General features: G+C 36.7%; 2 protein-coding genes across 2 annotated transcripts; both read right to left on the reverse strand.

The window, feature by feature from the left end:
* Window positions 1–1402: 1402 nt before the first annotated feature.
* On the reverse strand, window positions 1403–2697 carry LOC133871085 (probable xyloglucan endotransglucosylase/hydrolase protein 23). The gene is made up of 3 exons (XM_062308445.1): window positions 2374–2697; window positions 2090–2283; window positions 1403–2006 (listed from the first exon to the last, which is right to left on the reverse strand). The coding sequence occupies exons 1-3, from the start codon at window positions 2656–2658 to the stop codon at window positions 1613–1615; spliced, it is 873 nt and encodes a 290-aa protein (XP_062164429.1). The 5' UTR covers window positions 2659–2697; the 3' UTR covers window positions 1403–1612.
* A 6645-nt stretch (window positions 2698–9342) lies between these two features.
* On the reverse strand, window positions 9343–13722 carry LOC133870106 (metacaspase-1-like). Its single transcript, XM_062307155.1, has 5 exons — window positions 13162–13722; window positions 11903–12233; window positions 11563–11683; window positions 11271–11477; window positions 9343–9590 (listed from the first exon to the last, which is right to left on the reverse strand). The coding sequence occupies exons 1-5, from the start codon at window positions 13523–13525 to the stop codon at window positions 9531–9533; spliced, it is 1083 nt and encodes a 360-aa protein (XP_062163139.1). The 5' UTR covers window positions 13526–13722; the 3' UTR covers window positions 9343–9530.
* Window positions 13723–15991: the final 2269 nt, after the last annotated feature.

The raw sequence follows: 15991 nt of genomic DNA on the forward strand, positions 1-15991 counted from the left end.
AAAAATATTGAAAAAAATAAATAGATTCCAAACAAAACTTAGAATGGAAGTTGAATAGGTGCGTGTATACCAATAAAAGAGTTATTTAAAAAGTGTAAAGCAATTAACACAAGTAATTTTGGTAATAAAGTGGAAACATTTTTAAAAACTCTTCAAAAGTAAAACCACTTCAGGACAACCAAACACAGGAAATCAATCCAATAATGAAGAATACTCGAATTAGAAGATGTTAATACTTACAAAACTTTTGTACTCACCACTCTTAAATTACAACAAGTGACATACTTGTCTGTTTCTCTCCCAGAATCTTTGGAGAGTTCGTCTTCTTGATCTTCTTAACCAGAACTCCGGTTGGCTTCAACTATTCAAAGTTGAAGGTTAAACAATAACCAAAATTCTAATAGAGATAACGTTAACACTCTAAGTATAAAACTCTCTCTTAGCACATTGAATTCCAAAGTAGAATTATTAATAAAATTATGCTTAGAAGCTTCTTTAAATAGGCTTTAGAAAGCATAGTTCTAGTAAAAAATGAATTACTAGGTGATGGCGTCCGAATAGGTCACTAAGACATCTGGACGTAGATAGATGCGAGATACTGAGTGCACCATGTGTCCGAACAAGCAACCACAACGTCCGAACACCTAAATAAAATGGAACTTTATCTAGCTAAGACTTGTCCGAACACGATTGCCAGCCGTCCGGACACAAAGGGATTTGGAGTTCTTTTTGAAAGTTCTGTCCGAACATGATCATAAGCCGTCCAAACAAGAAGCACCTTTGAATGTCTCTAACAGATATGTACGAACAGGGGCGGAGCCAACTTTTAGACTTTGGGGGGGGCAAATTGAAAAAAAATAATTTGGGAGAGCCAAAACTAAAAAAATCTAAAAAAATAAAGGTAAAAATTAATTATTATTATTATTATTATGGGGAAACCTTTAGCTTGAGGAGGCCAGGCCCCAAGCCAAAGTGTGGCTCCGCCTCTGTGTACGAACACAGGCTTATGACTGTTTGGACACCAACGTTCCAGTTGAGTCTCCTATAAGCACAATCTTCATACTAAATAAAGAATAATACATTTTCAAAGGTAAAAACCAATAAATACCTTATTGGTTTTTAAATTAATACTTTGTTTATATGATTGTCGGTAGGATAGATTAATAAATACTTTATTTGTATTTCGTTGACAAGTACTATCGCAGCGTCAACATTAATTTCTTATGACTTTCTAGTTTTGGTCAAAATGCTGTGGAAGACATTATTGGTTGACACAATTTTCAAGAATTCTTTTTTGTCACTTCTTCAAGTTTTACGCTATGCATATTTGTGTGCATGAGCTTCCAGGCACGGTGGTTTTCAATGGATACAAAGTTAATTTAATTATTTTAACAATTCCCAATAACTAACAGCAGAGCAATTTAATGGAGAAATTACATGGTATATATAACAAATGATTTTTTGCCACTGCAGTGATGGAAAGAAGCAGAAAAAGAAAGAAAGATTTGGATCCTGGATCCTTGCTAGAAAGTACATGCATGGTAGACTAATATTTATATAAGTGATGGGCAGTGCAAATAATAAAAGAATTGAGGGATGCTTAATCGTTTCTCTAGGAGGTGTTGCATTCTGGAGGGAGGCCTTGGGGAAACCTCTTAGTGTCTGTGCAGTAATTATAAATCATGTAGTTCTTTTGCACCCATTTCAGCCTTTCTTGATTTGAAGTGTCCAGCTGTTGTGAAAGCCAGGAATTACTAGTGGTAGAAGAAGATGAAGTGCAAGAGGATGCTCCAGAAGACCAAATGCAAGCATCAGCTTTGAAGTTTCTGTAGGAAGCAGTAAATGGGGCTTGGCTCCAGTCTGTCTTTACAAGCCCGCCTCTTGTCGCCCAGTCATCAGCATTCCAAAGACTGGAGTATATTCTCATCGGCTGGTTCTTTGGGAATGCAACACCAATCGATTCTGAGTTCTTGAACTCTCTAATGGGAGTGCCATCGACAGAGAATCTGAATTATGAACAAGAAAGATGTAAGGAAACAGAAACATAAGTGATGTATATGGATCGGATAGAAGGAGTTGGTAATCTTACATTATGCGCTGTGGATTCCAAAGGATGGAATAAGTGTGAAAATCAGCAGTTGGATCAAACCAGAGATAGAACTGTTGCTCTCTGTTGCCCTTGCCTTGGCTGAAGACATTGGTGTGAAGGATGTAAGGATCGCCACTCAGATTCCCCAAGAACTCGAAGTCTATCTCGTCCCATGCTGATCCTTTTGAAGATAACTGCATGAATGTTAACACAGTCATTCAAAAATTTGAATTGATGGTTTTGAGGAAAACATATTCGTATGGAGATCAAGCAGAAGAACTTACATAGTAGGCAGTGACGGTGCCAGCAGAGTTTCCAGGGACAAGCTTGAGCTGCATATCAATCTTTCCGAAAAGAAACTCGTTGTTGGACTGAAAGCCAGAACCAGAGGCTTTATCAAGTGAGAGAGTAAGAAGGTCGCCGTTGTTAAGCATCTTCCCTCTGCCATCTCCCCACGTGATGTCAAAGTCTTGGTAGAAGCTAGCAGTTGTGAGAGCCACGAAAGAGCTAAGAAGAAGGATAAAAGCCAGAAACACAAAAGGAGCACTTGAACAAGTGGAAGAAGTCATCGTAGTAGCTAAGCTATGGAAGTCGATCGAGAGAGATGGATGTTCTCAAAGACTTGTTTGGTATTTATATATATACTCAACAAGTGGAGGAAATGCATGGGAAGGTCCAGTCAGCTAAGCTGTATGACAGTTGTTGGCACCTGGAAAAGAAGAATAAAGAAGCTCTAGGCAGCCAGCTAGGTAGCTGTTCGATCTCTTTGAAACAAAGTTTGTAAAAAAAATAGCAGTCAATATCGCACTACCAAATACCAATTACCAACCGCAACCAAAACCATTTACTTCTGATCAGTTCCCACAAGTATTCATTCTTTCTTTTGTGGGGAACAGCCTAGCCCCCTGGATTTCCAGCTAATATATACTCTCTTTCTTTGTGCAAGTGCGGGTTCCAACCTATACTCCCAACCCACAACGACCTCCACCAATGGGGATATCACCTAAAAAAGTGAAATATCGAACGAATACCTTTGCTGGTGTGACGTGCATGGTGTCTCCATCTCCATCTAATTATAGTCTATAGACAAGCAACTTCGTTGATGCTGCTTCATTGGCACAATTTTGGGCCCATTTTTATTTCTTCAATTCCTACTTCCACCTTGGAAACATAAAGACACTTATAATGAAAAATGCTACACTTTTACTTTTTTTTTTTTCTTTTCAAAAGTTGATTTTCAAGTGAAGCGGTGATATATAACTTGAAAATCAATTTTGTGTTTTTTATTTAAAGAAAAAAAAAATAAGAAGGGTAGCATTTCTCTTTTTTACGATGATGAGAATATTTACAGTGACAAAGGGGAAAAAGTTCACCTTGTTATAAACGGAATTAGATTAGGCAGCGGTGAACAAATTATAACATATGTAATTTCAAACTACGTACGGCAGATTATATGATGTAATTTTTTCCACGGTTTAAGTAATTTTAATTTTTTTTTATGGGAAAGATAGAGTTGATGAAGACATCACTTTGAATTTTTCTAAGGCCAAAATTACATTATCCTGGGTTTTGAGAAATTAGGCTATGTTTTGGTCTCTCCTTTGAATTGGATTTTTATTTTTTGAACTCCTTTGACTTGAAAAATATTAATGCGATGATCTTCCTCAGGACACTAGTCGCCTTTACATTGAAATATATATATATAAATCTTTTGTTCTTTTTATTCATAATAAAAAAAAAAAAAAAAATCCCTTGTTTTTTTCCTTTAGTTTCGAAGTTTTGATAGTTTTATTGAAATTAAACTCAAAATTTTGAAACAATTTTACATATTTTTAGAAAAAGAAGAAAATCCTTTGAAATTAAGATAGGCAGTTGGGAAACTAGAAATTAAAGGTCTAACAACAATTATTTTGGTACATAAGTAAGTAAAATAACAAAATCAGTGGCTAGTGGTTTGAAAGTGATTGATGAGAACATTATTTAAAACAAGAGAGAATCCAGTTTAATTTTGCAAAACTTCAAAAAATATAGAAATATTATTTTCCTTCCAAAAACCCTTTAGGCCATCTCCAGCAGAGTGGCTAGTTTAGCTGAAATGGGTAAATTTAACTTTTTTTGCTCTTTTCTCCTCTCCAGCAGAATGGCCAAACTAAACATTTTCATCTAACATTGAACAGTGAATAGGCAGAGTTGCCTATTAACTGTTCACCCAAGTTACAATTTTTTATTACTATTTTCTCTCTCCCCCCCCTCTCCCTCTTCGTCCCACTGTCCCTCGACTCCCTCTCCAGCGATCTCTCTCTGTCATCCCCATCTCCCGGCAATCGGAGTTCCAGATTTTAGACTTCTTGCCGAGGTAGGAGCTTCTTGCGGAAGCGGCGAAAAACGGCGGCGTCAAGGACGTCGATGTTGTCAGGGGGAGGCGAGCGGCGCATCTGGGCGTTGGCCAGGTGGAGCACCAGGTGCTCCCGCTGGTTCCGCACGGCTCCGATTCCGCCAGTGCGGTCCGCGGCTGGGCCGGAGAAGGCCGCTGCCGGTGGCTCATGGCATAGGGGAGATCTGAAATACGATGGGGTTGGCCGGTTGATGGGGTTGGTCAGGTGGAGCACCAGGTGCTCCCGCTGGTTCCGCACGGCTCCGATTCCGCCAGTGCGGTCCGCGGCTGGGCCGGAGAAGGCTGCTGCCGGTGGCTCATGGCATAGGGGAGATCTGAAAAATGATGGGGTTGGCCGGTTGATGGGCATGGGGACGGATTCGACGGAAGAGAGAGAAAGAAAATAAAACAATTAAAAAAATATGACAAAATAATATTTTAAGGAAATGAAGATTAGAATAAAGTGTATTGTTGGAGTGTTTTTAACTGTTGGAGTTGCTAAAATAAATATTTGTAGTTTTTGAATAGCTACTTTAACTCTTCTTGCTGGAGATGGCCTTACAACTCATACTATCATGTCATAGTCGAAGTTTTCAAACTACCCATTTTGGTTAAAGAAACAAGGAACAACAGGAGTTGGGTGGAGCTGGACAAACCCTACCTACTGAAAGTCATTATCTCCCCAGTAAAAGGAAGGTAAGTGGTAGTCGACTAACCGGTTACGTGAATTTTAATATTTATAAGTTTGAACCACTTGCAATAATACGTATCGATTGTACTATAGTAAGAGTGATCGAACCATAGAGATTATTGATTGTTTTGCGTAATAGGATATCTAAATGAACGTATTTAACTTAACTTAAGAGTAAAAATAAAAGTAAAGGTTGTAGAATTGAAGTTATAACAATAATGTGACGAAATGAAAGCGGAAAATGAAAACAAACTTGAAGAAAACTTAGGGTATTGATCTTATCCACTCCTCAACCGATAAAATGCTTAAAGTCTATATGGATCTTCCTAACATGCATGATATGAGCGCCTAATGGGCGTCAACCATTACGACGACCTCGACATGAAAACACTTTAGTTAAGACATAATCATAAAGCACCTAGTTTTATATTAAACAACTCCACGTAAAGATTTAAACTACAATTGAAAAACGTACGTTTACTCTATCAAAGGTGTGGAGTGATTAATGCTCCCTAGCTTACTACTCTATAACACATACTAATAAGCATACACAATATATAAAAACCCTAATTAGGCCACAATGATAAGATATCTAGTTTCACACCGATCGCATCACGTAAAAGTTACACTATAATTGAAAAACGGTTTAAATTACCAAATGTGTGAAACGATCGGTATTCCCTAGTATACCCTATAAGGTGACTCTAATAGGTAAATATAAATCATGTCAAATGAGAACCATTGTAAAAGACATCGTTCTTGTTTCCAAGAACGTTGGTTTTACTCAAGAAATCTAAGAAAACTCATAGACAAGTTTAACTCTTTTTCATGAATAATTAGATTAGAATCTTGAAAACAAAACCTTTTAGCATGGGTTTTGAGATCCTCTAGCCCTTAACAATCATCAAACATCTCAAGAAAATCCTAAGAACCTCAAAAACACTTCATGGTTTTTGGAGAGGATTTTGGTCAAACCCTAAGAACTAATTTAGATATGCATAATATAATCTAATCTAAGCATGAAATCTATGAAAAACAGTAAAGAAACAAGAAGAAAATGAACTAAAACAGTAGATTAAAACTTAAGAAATTCGGATTACAAGGAAAGAAAATAAACCTAAGCTAGAACATGAAATTTAAAGGAAAAACAACAAAGAAAACAAGCTCTCTGGATTTCGGTCCAGAGAGTAGCATCAAAGTAAACTAGAAATACAAGAAATTAAGTTGATACACTTGAGAAAATCAGAAAACTCCAAAAGATGCATGTCTAAACCTAAATCCATAATCTCATATATATATATATATATATATATATAGAGAATTGGATTTACAAAAGACCGTCAAGAGTTAATTCTAGCCGCACAAACAGAGCTGGTCGGCGTCCATTTCTGTCCACAAAATCCAACTTATGATTTGAATTACATAAAGAATTTAAAAGATCTGAAAATATCTGAATTTCTGGAAGACTGAATATTCGATCAATCGATTATAAAGTCGATCGATCGCATTTGGGCTTGTCCTGGTTCGATCGATCGCATCTCGCACGATCAATTTTTATTCGACTGATGAACTTCATTCGATCGATTATAAAGTCAATCGATCGAATTGTCTTAGCCAATTCTTTAACTAACAGAAACAATCTCGTACTTTGGAAATGACTAAAATACCCTTGATGTATTTTCAGGTCTAATTCAAGTGTTTTGAATTAGATTTTAACTAAGACCTGAAAATAAGACATAAAACAAAACTACAACAAAACGTTATATATACAATACGAACTAGGTCTAACAAATGCAAATTAAGGGGTTTTGAATCGAATAATTCAAGACTTATCAGTAAGACAAGAGTATAGTGTGCAACATTACTCTTCTTTCTTTCTTTTTTTAATTCTTTATTCTTTTTTTTTTTTTTTTTTTTCCCCCGGGGCATGTATCATATAAAACAGGCTAGATCAGTCTAAATGACATGGGCCAAGTCAAAAGGCACGGGCCGACTTGGACAGTCAGGATCAAAGTTAGTGCTAGGGGTGAAAACTCAGTTACAGTTATAGGTTATTGATTAAAATTGATAACTATAACCAGAGTAGCCGATTAGCCAAAATCTCCGACTAGCTCTGGTAACCGAGTATTTAATAACCAGTTGTTACTGGTTGGTACCTGATTATCCGCACCAGTAATCGAATTTTCATTTTTTTTTTTTTTGAGTGAAAACTCGTATTTACTATCTATCATGGGAGATTTAGAGTATATAGTAGTGGGGTATAAGTAAAAAGTAAAAACTGGTCCATACCAAAACTCCTCATTTAGATAGATGTTGAATGCCTGGTATTGGCCGCCTTGGAGCTTTTCAAGTTCAACAAAGTGCATATAGACATAATATCCAGGAGCATCTTTGGTAGGGACGCCAAACTAGAAATCCAACAAAGTATTTGCATTTGCGGGAGTCACAACAGTACTCATAACTACAGACGGTGGTTCATAAACTATTGCCGTTATAAGGCTGCCAGATGCAATAAAAAATGTAATCCTTGTACCTAATTAGTAAAAGTGTAAAACCCTAAGGCTAATTTTATTATTTTAAATAAATAAATATATTTGAATCCGGTTAAAATAATTTTAGGGTTAAATACCCTATTGGTACCTGAGTTTTACGTGATTTTAAATTTAGTACCTCAGTTTTGTTTTGTATCATAGGTGGTACCTGAATTAAGGGTAAAACCTCATTTGGTACCTCTGTTAGATTTTCCGTCTGAATTTTAACGTCTCGCCACGTGTCAACCGCTGAGGTTGATACGTGGCACTACATAAAAAAAAATTAAAAATTAAAAATTGAAATCTTTAAAAAATGATTAAAAATAATAAAATTTTAAAAAAGAAAATTAAAAAAAGAAAAAAGAAGAGGCGTGGCTGAGCAACCCCCTTGGCCGGCCTTGGGTGGCTTGGCCACCCTATGGTAGAAAAAAAGAAAAAAAAAAAAAAAAAAAAAAAATTATGGGTTTTGGCCCTTGGGGGTGGCCGAACCACCCCTTAGGGCCACGGGTGTGGATCGGCCACCCCTAGTCCGCTCGGTATGGGGGTGGCCGAACCACCCCCATGGCCCTAGGGGGTGGTTCGGCCACCCCCAAGAACCAAAACCCATCAAAAAAAAATTGAGGGTTTGCCCTTGGGGGTGGCCGAACCACCCTCTAGGGCCACGTGGGTGGTTCAGCCACCCCCATACCGGCCGGCTTGGGGTGGCCGAACCACCCCCGTGGCCCTAGGGGGTGGTTCGGCCACCCCTAAGGGCCAAAACCCATCCAAAAAGAAATTGAGGGTTTGCCCTTTGGGGTGGCCGAACCACCCCCATGGGCTACGGGGGTGGTTCGGCCACCCCCAAGGGCCAAAACCCATCAAAAAAAAATTGAGAGTTTGCCTTTGGGGGTGGCTGAACCACCCCCATGGGCCACGGGGCCAGACCGGCCGGCCTGGGGTGGCCGAACTACCCCATAGGGGGTGGCTCAACCTCAGCGGTTGACACGTGGCGAAACGTTGAAATTCGGATGGAAAATCTAATAGAGGTACCAAATGGGTTTTTACCCTTAATTCAAGTACCACCTATGATACAAAACAAAACTGAGGTACTAAATTTAAAATCACGTAAAACTTAGGTACCAATAGGGTATTTAACCCATAATTTTAAAACCGGTAACCACTCCGGTAGGGCCAGTTACCAGTTATTTCTAATTGGGTAACAAAGCGATTGAACCGACCGGCTTTATACCCCTAGTTAGTGCTATAAAATATCTATTTGTTTGAGTGTTAGATTTTTAAAATTAGAGTTCAATTCTTATTTGATGCACAAATTTCGAGATAATCTATTTTTGAAAAAGTTTAATAAAATATAATTTATTTTTGAAAAAAAGTAAAATTAAAATCATATTATTTTTTAGAATTATGTTACCAAACACACTAGTACGTTATCTTCTTTTGGAATGGTAATTTTCCATCTTGACTACTTACACAGATCTTTGGGATTTAGCTCAAGTGCTGTAAAAGTACACCATGGCAGTTGACAATTAAGGCTTCGAATCCTTCGATTAGTTTCTGTTTATTCTCCAACACTTCCTAACTATCAATTTTCCGGAGGCAACAACATTTTATAGTAAAAAAAAAATATATATATATATCTATTCTAAGTTTACTTCCTCTGGATCTTAAAATCTTGCTTCAACGTGTTTTCCTTTGTTGAAGTCAGGAAAGCTTCGAACACAAGTATAATAATTAAACAAAACCTTAGAACACAATGAAATGCAATCATATTGCAGCAATGGGTTTTCCCGGCATATGTACACTCTCCAGGCCAGGACACAGTGACGAATTATTATGAGCCTTTAACACTTATAGGGAGAAAGGCTTTGCATACACATCGAATGGTTCATTTGCAGTTAGCTGTGGTTCCTGCAGAAAAAAGACAAACAGGTCAAGGTTAAAAGATACTGTTAATATAAAATCAGCATAGCATTACTTACTCCAGCCCAAATAATAGATACATAAACAAATAAATATGTAATTAAAACAAAAAAGGCAGAAAGGTATTTGATTGAATTTAAAGTTTATCAGACATAATATGAGAGGTTGATGCACTGCATATATAATATTCTGAACAAAAAGTTCTGTTGTCTAAACAATTTTTTTCTATTCATATACCCATCACTTTCCAGTTTTTGGGATGCCTAAATGATGATAATATATTAATATTCACACAATGGAAGACACCATGCAGACAGAAATCAAGATGAATGATTTATACTTATTTGTTGTTTTATGTTTTAAATCGCAAGAGAATATTCTATATTTTGGTACATGAAAAGAATTTGTTGTTTTTGTTTTGGTTTGCTCAGAACTTTGGTACTTGTATACAAATTCTACATTCTAAAGTTCTAATACTGTGGCAAGGAGCCTAAAAAACTCTACCTTTACAAGTGAAGACCTTTGGAAGGACGCTATCAGACATAGAGTTCACAGGTGCTAGGGAACAAGTTGTACATATTGTTAAGAGTCTCACATTGCCAAGGTATACTTGGGGTGTGCTTTTATAAGCCTTGAGTAAACCCCTTCCCTTGAGACGCCTTTTGAGAATGAGTAAGGCTCAATAGACTTTATCAATAGTATCAGAACTTCAAAGCCTTGAACAATGTTGGGTCTTCCCTTCCGTTGTACACGTGTTTGGACAATAGTGTAACACGTGAGGGGGCGTGTTAAGAGTCCTATATTGCCAAGGTATACTTGAGTTGTATGCTTTTATAAGCTTTGAGCAAACTTCTTCCCTTAAGGTGCATTCTGTGGAAGAGTAAGACTTAATGGACTTTTATCACATATTAGGATTGGGAATACAATACATGAGTACTTTTTACATATTATTCAACTTTGAATTTTATATTTTTGTCATAAAATTTTACACTCCATGCATGAAAGATCACGCAGCCTCACATCTGACTATGTGTTTGATTCACTTGGTTAAAATTGTGTTGGACATCAATGATAGGATTAGGCTTGCCAAGAAATACCAAACTAAATTTTAGGCATAATTAACAGGAAGGTTTTATGGTATGGTCATGAAGTAAAACCATATATTCCCTTCCAAATACTTAAGTGTTTTAGATTTATAGGCTAAACTATATTTTGGGTCCTTGAAGTATAAGATGGGTTCTAATTTGGTCCCTAAATTCCAAAAAGTCTTAACTCGTCTCTGAAAATTTTAATTTTTAGCAATCTAGTCCTTCCCACCAAATATATGGTGATGCTTTAACAAAAATTGATGACATGACAAACATTAAGATGAGCCATATCATCAATTTTCGTACGATTTCCTTACTATGATTGATGAAGGATTACATTGCTAGCTAAAAATCAAAATTTATAGCAACAAAATTTGAACTCTGTTTAAATTTAGGGACCAAATTAGAACTTACCCTATATTTGAGGGACTAAAGGTATAGTTTAGCCTTTTATTCACCTTGTTCATACAGCATTTGCATGATGATTTCCAATCAAAACAAACACTATCAATGACACATGCAATTGTCTGCTTCCATAACACATGTATCCAAATCCATGCGGCAGCGATGGCAATCATACCTGTCTCAACCCGCCACCGCTCCCTCCTGTTAAAAGCATGGTGAGAAGAGATGTCACTATACCACCACCCCCTAGACCATCATCCGTGTTGCGAATGGTAGACCGCATTGCATTTAGCATGGCTCCATAAGTAGCTCCATGTCCACGCTCGATGGCTTGAATGAAAGAATAAGTCATGGCACCAGTAGAAGTGATCCTTGAGAGAACCTGTTCACATAAAGCATAAGCTTTGATTCTTATAGCTCACCACTATATTTTACATAAATGGTCAAACTGATGCTTGAGACTTTACCGAAGTATCTGCTGAGGTCTGATCATCATCACAGCCACTGAAGGATATGACTTCACCACCATTTGATCCTTTCCACATACCTGTTCTTGGGCGATGGTCCTCCCACACATACCTTCCATCCCTACATCCACGCTCCCAAACAGATAAACATAGAAAGTATAAGAAAGAAGAGACATTGAATGGACAGTAGGGAAAAATAGACTTAAATCCTATCAATAGATAGCATACAATGGCAGAGGCCACGGTTGTGGAATTTTTCTCACAATTCATCACTCATAATATTGCATTATGGAAACCATTTGATATTTTGAGTAACAATAATATCAAAAGAAGGACTCACCTATCCATCCTACAGAGATATGGTAAATCTAATACGGTGCCACTATGGCAAGCGTCTATGATTGCGTGGAGCTTAACCCCAGAAGGAAGAGGCCGGACAATTGTTGCATTGATCTCATCATCAACAATCATCCCCTGAGTTTGAAAATCTAAGGGGCAGAGTGTTTCATCATATCCATCCACCTCATCTCCAGTGTAGTTCCGTTGCTGTGAACCATGGCCAGAATAATGAAAAACCAAGGAGTCTCCTGGTTGACAACCTTGCACAAGCCAATACAGTGCCATTCTAATGTTGTTTTTAGTTGGACGCCTGTAAGGATCAGTTTCTTCTTCTGCACAGTAACTTTCAGAAAGGGACTCAGATTAGATGTGTCGAGCATGTGTGTACATATCTTAGGAACATGAAAGATATCTTCAGCATGCGACCACTGCTAGTTTGTGGTTCATATATAGGTCAATCATGCTTTTATGACTTTGAGGACAGTCTTCTATACATTGAAAAAGTAATAACACTTATAACTAGTGCGTTATGTAAAAAAGTAAGACATCTATCGACTGGATATATAAGGTACGTATAAAACATTGAGCCATCAAGCTTGAAGCAAAGGGTCTGCTTGCCTATTTTGTTGAGAAGCTTATTCACAAATGCGTTTCTCACACCTTACTTCTAATTTGCTTTAGTTTACATAGATTATAATTGATACAACAAGAGCAAAGGATACTTAAATCTATAAGACTTGGATGAGATCAACATGTATCAAAGTAAAGAAGAAACAAATTATCAGAAGCGTACGTATATTAAGAGATTCTAACAAAAGAAACTGCAATAAAATTAGAACACCAGACATAGGAGTAAAAACAGAGAGAGAAACCAAGAACAAATTTCATTTCGAAAAAAGCGAGCCTCATTTCCTTCTCTCTCTCTCTCTCTCCCAAGTTTTTCCGGTGGCATAAAATTCAAATGCGTCGTTCATGTGACAAACCAAGCTGGTCCAATTAAATTCGAGCTCCAAATGAGAAATATTTTTTGGGATGTTCCAGAATCCAAAGGCTTTTGTTTGAGGGGTTTGAAGAATCCAAATAAACATTCTTTTTTTCTAACCACCCATAAAAATACACATCAAAATTGAATGACAAACAAAACCAAATAGAATAAAATTAAGCAATATTTACGCATACAAGATAAGCAAGACAGAGATGAAGCAAGCTAAAACGAGAGAGAGAGAGAGAGAGAGAGAGAGAGAGAGAGAGCGAGAGTACCGGTGAGCATGAGAGTGGAGGACTCGGGGAAGTTGAACCTATTAGCGAGCAAGTACTTCATGCACTTGGCGTCGGTGATACAACCCTTGAGCTCGTGCCGGGAGTTCTTGTAGGTAATGCCGCAGATGACGGCCCGCTTGCGGCCGTGGAAGGAGGGAGAGGGGCCGGGAGGGGCGTGGTTGTAAGGAGATGGGGCCATGGATGGTGCGGCCCCGTACGGGGGGTGGGTGGAAGGTGGTGGTTGGAGGCTGCGAGGCTGGGCTATGCGGGTGATGGCATGGCAGATGGCGCAGCGGATGGACTGGGCGCCTGGCGGCAGCTGTAGTGGCGTGTGGCAGTTTGAGCAGTTTACGAGCATTAACATGATGATGGAGATGGGGATTGGTGAAGCTCAAAAGAAGTTGATGGAATTTGACACAGAGAGAGAGAGAGAGCGAGAGAGAGAGAGAGGGGGAGACAGAGAGAAATGTGATCGACGCTTTAGAGATACGGATATGGGAAGGGAAGGAGAAAATGAACTTGTCATGAAAAGTCAAAAGTCTTCCCGAGCTTGGAAAAGGGCTTGCAAGGGGCTTTGCAAAGAAAGTGACAGACAACTCAGTCAGGGACAATTCATTGGACTTTGACTTGCCAAATTGCCAAATGTGTGTTTCATGTGATGCTTTCTTTCTTGGGTAAATATAATTTAACACTTCCTTTTCCTTTTTTTTTTTCTTTTTTTTTTTTTTTCTTTTTTTTTTTTTTTTAATTTTAATTTTCACTTCTCAAAAAAAAAAAATTAACTTCAAAATATTTTTACATTTTTTACTTTTTATATCACATAACTAATATTTTTATTATTATTATTCAAATAAAAAAACATTTTTTTCCCACTTTTTTCATACAATTTTTTTCTACTTTATATTACATTGATTACTGCTTATTACTATTAAAAAAAAAAAAAAAAAACCACTTCATCAGTTTTTACCAAACACGCCTATTTTTTATAAAGCATTGTGAACTGATAGGTATGACATTCAAACTTGTCAAACCGTCAATTTGTTATAATTAAGCCCATTAGTTAGTGTTGACCGATTGTTTGGGTAAAAAAAATAAAATCATATTTGACCAAATTCTTTCATAAATACCTCGTTTTAACTCTTCAAAAAAAAATAAAAAATAAAAAAAATTTACCCTCTTATAATTTTTAATCAATAATTTTTTTTTTTAAAAAAAACATGTAGTTAAGCCACTCCCCGCTACCATGGGGTGGCTAGCGGCTACCCTCCATGGTTTGGGGGTGGCTCACGACCCACCCCAAGGCCCCAACCACATTTGAGATGGCATTTTTGGGTGTTTTATTTTTATTTTATTTTTTTAAAATTTTAAAATTTCGTTTTTATTATACTTTTTGTTTGTTTAAAAAAAAATGAAGGGTATTATAAGAAGGATGATAGTAATTAAATGAGTATCTTAAATGTAACAAATTGATAGTTTGATATATCTAAGTGTCATACCTGCCAATATGTGAAGCTTTATAAAAAATGGATGTTGATTGATGGACTTAAAGTATATTTAACCCATCTTTCTTTCTTTCAATTTTTTTTTTCTTTTTACGTTGAACTAGCTTTTTTAAAAAATGAAAAATAAAAAATCAAAGGTTTATATTTTCTTTATTTTGTACTAGATTGAAAAATGCACTGTAAATTCAGTTTCAATTTGCCCTAGGAATTGGTCAAAAATTGGAAAAAAAGAAAAAGAAATGCATGGCTAGTTCATGCACACTACGGAAGACTCAAAAGCTGAATTCGGATGATAGTTACTAATTAGTTTGGAATGATTGTGTGCGGCTGCGCTCCAAATTAAACTCACTGAGCTCACCCGGTTAGACTTGCCTCCGACTTCCAAGCGGTAGAAGCAGCTCCAAATCTATGAATCCTTGTCCTTCAAATTCAACGTCTTTGAGACCATCCGATTATACATGCACGTTAAAGGACAATTTTTAACTAAAAATTATCATTTTGAATATTGAATTAATTTGAACCTCCCAGATTGTCGGTGGAAATTGGATGTTTAATTGTTTTTACTCTGTATCAGTTATTAATTTTACAATTTATTCTTCTGTTTTGTATTTTTTTTTTTCACAAAAACTAATTAATATTTTATTAGATTCATTTACTAATTGCACTTTCTTATATTCATTGTGAATAAAAATCATTAATTATACGAAGTTATGATAAATTTCAGTACGAGTCAAACTATGAAAAATTTCAACATCATTTTCAAGTGTTAAACAAATAATAATAATAAAAAAAAAAAATCATACTTAAAACTGATTAGCTAGAAGAAGGGACAACCTATCACATCTTAAAAATGCTGTGAGAACTTCGCATTAATTTAAAGTCAAAGGAGGGTTAATTTTGTTAGCAAAGTAAAACATATGTCAAATTTAAGCCAAAAAAGAAATATTATGCAGGTAGAAGCAGTTTTTGGTACAACCTGAAAGGCAATGGGTTACCTGCAAAATAGTAAAAGAGTCAAAGGATTAGCCGGTCAGGAATCGGGGACACTCTGATACTTAAGTTAGTGTGTTTGTTTGGAGTGGAAATAGAGCAATGAACTAGGGTTTTTGAGAAAAATTGTCTCTTTTAATTTATAAAGTTTTTTTTTTTGGCAGTTGAGCCCTTGTAGTCGTCCCAAGTTCATGTAATGGTTCTATGTTCACATAGTAGTTGAGAGATAATCTCAATTGCAATATCTTGAATATTTCCGATATTCAAATTCTAATATCCCTCTTTATGTACTATTTAAGATGGATAGTCGTTGTCATCCATCTAACAACTTATTCGAA

Source organism: Alnus glutinosa, chromosome 6 (assembly GCF_958979055.1).
Source record: "Alnus glutinosa chromosome 6, dhAlnGlut1.1, whole genome shotgun sequence".
NCBI classification, from domain to species: Eukaryota; Viridiplantae; Streptophyta; class Magnoliopsida; order Fagales; family Betulaceae; genus Alnus; species Alnus glutinosa.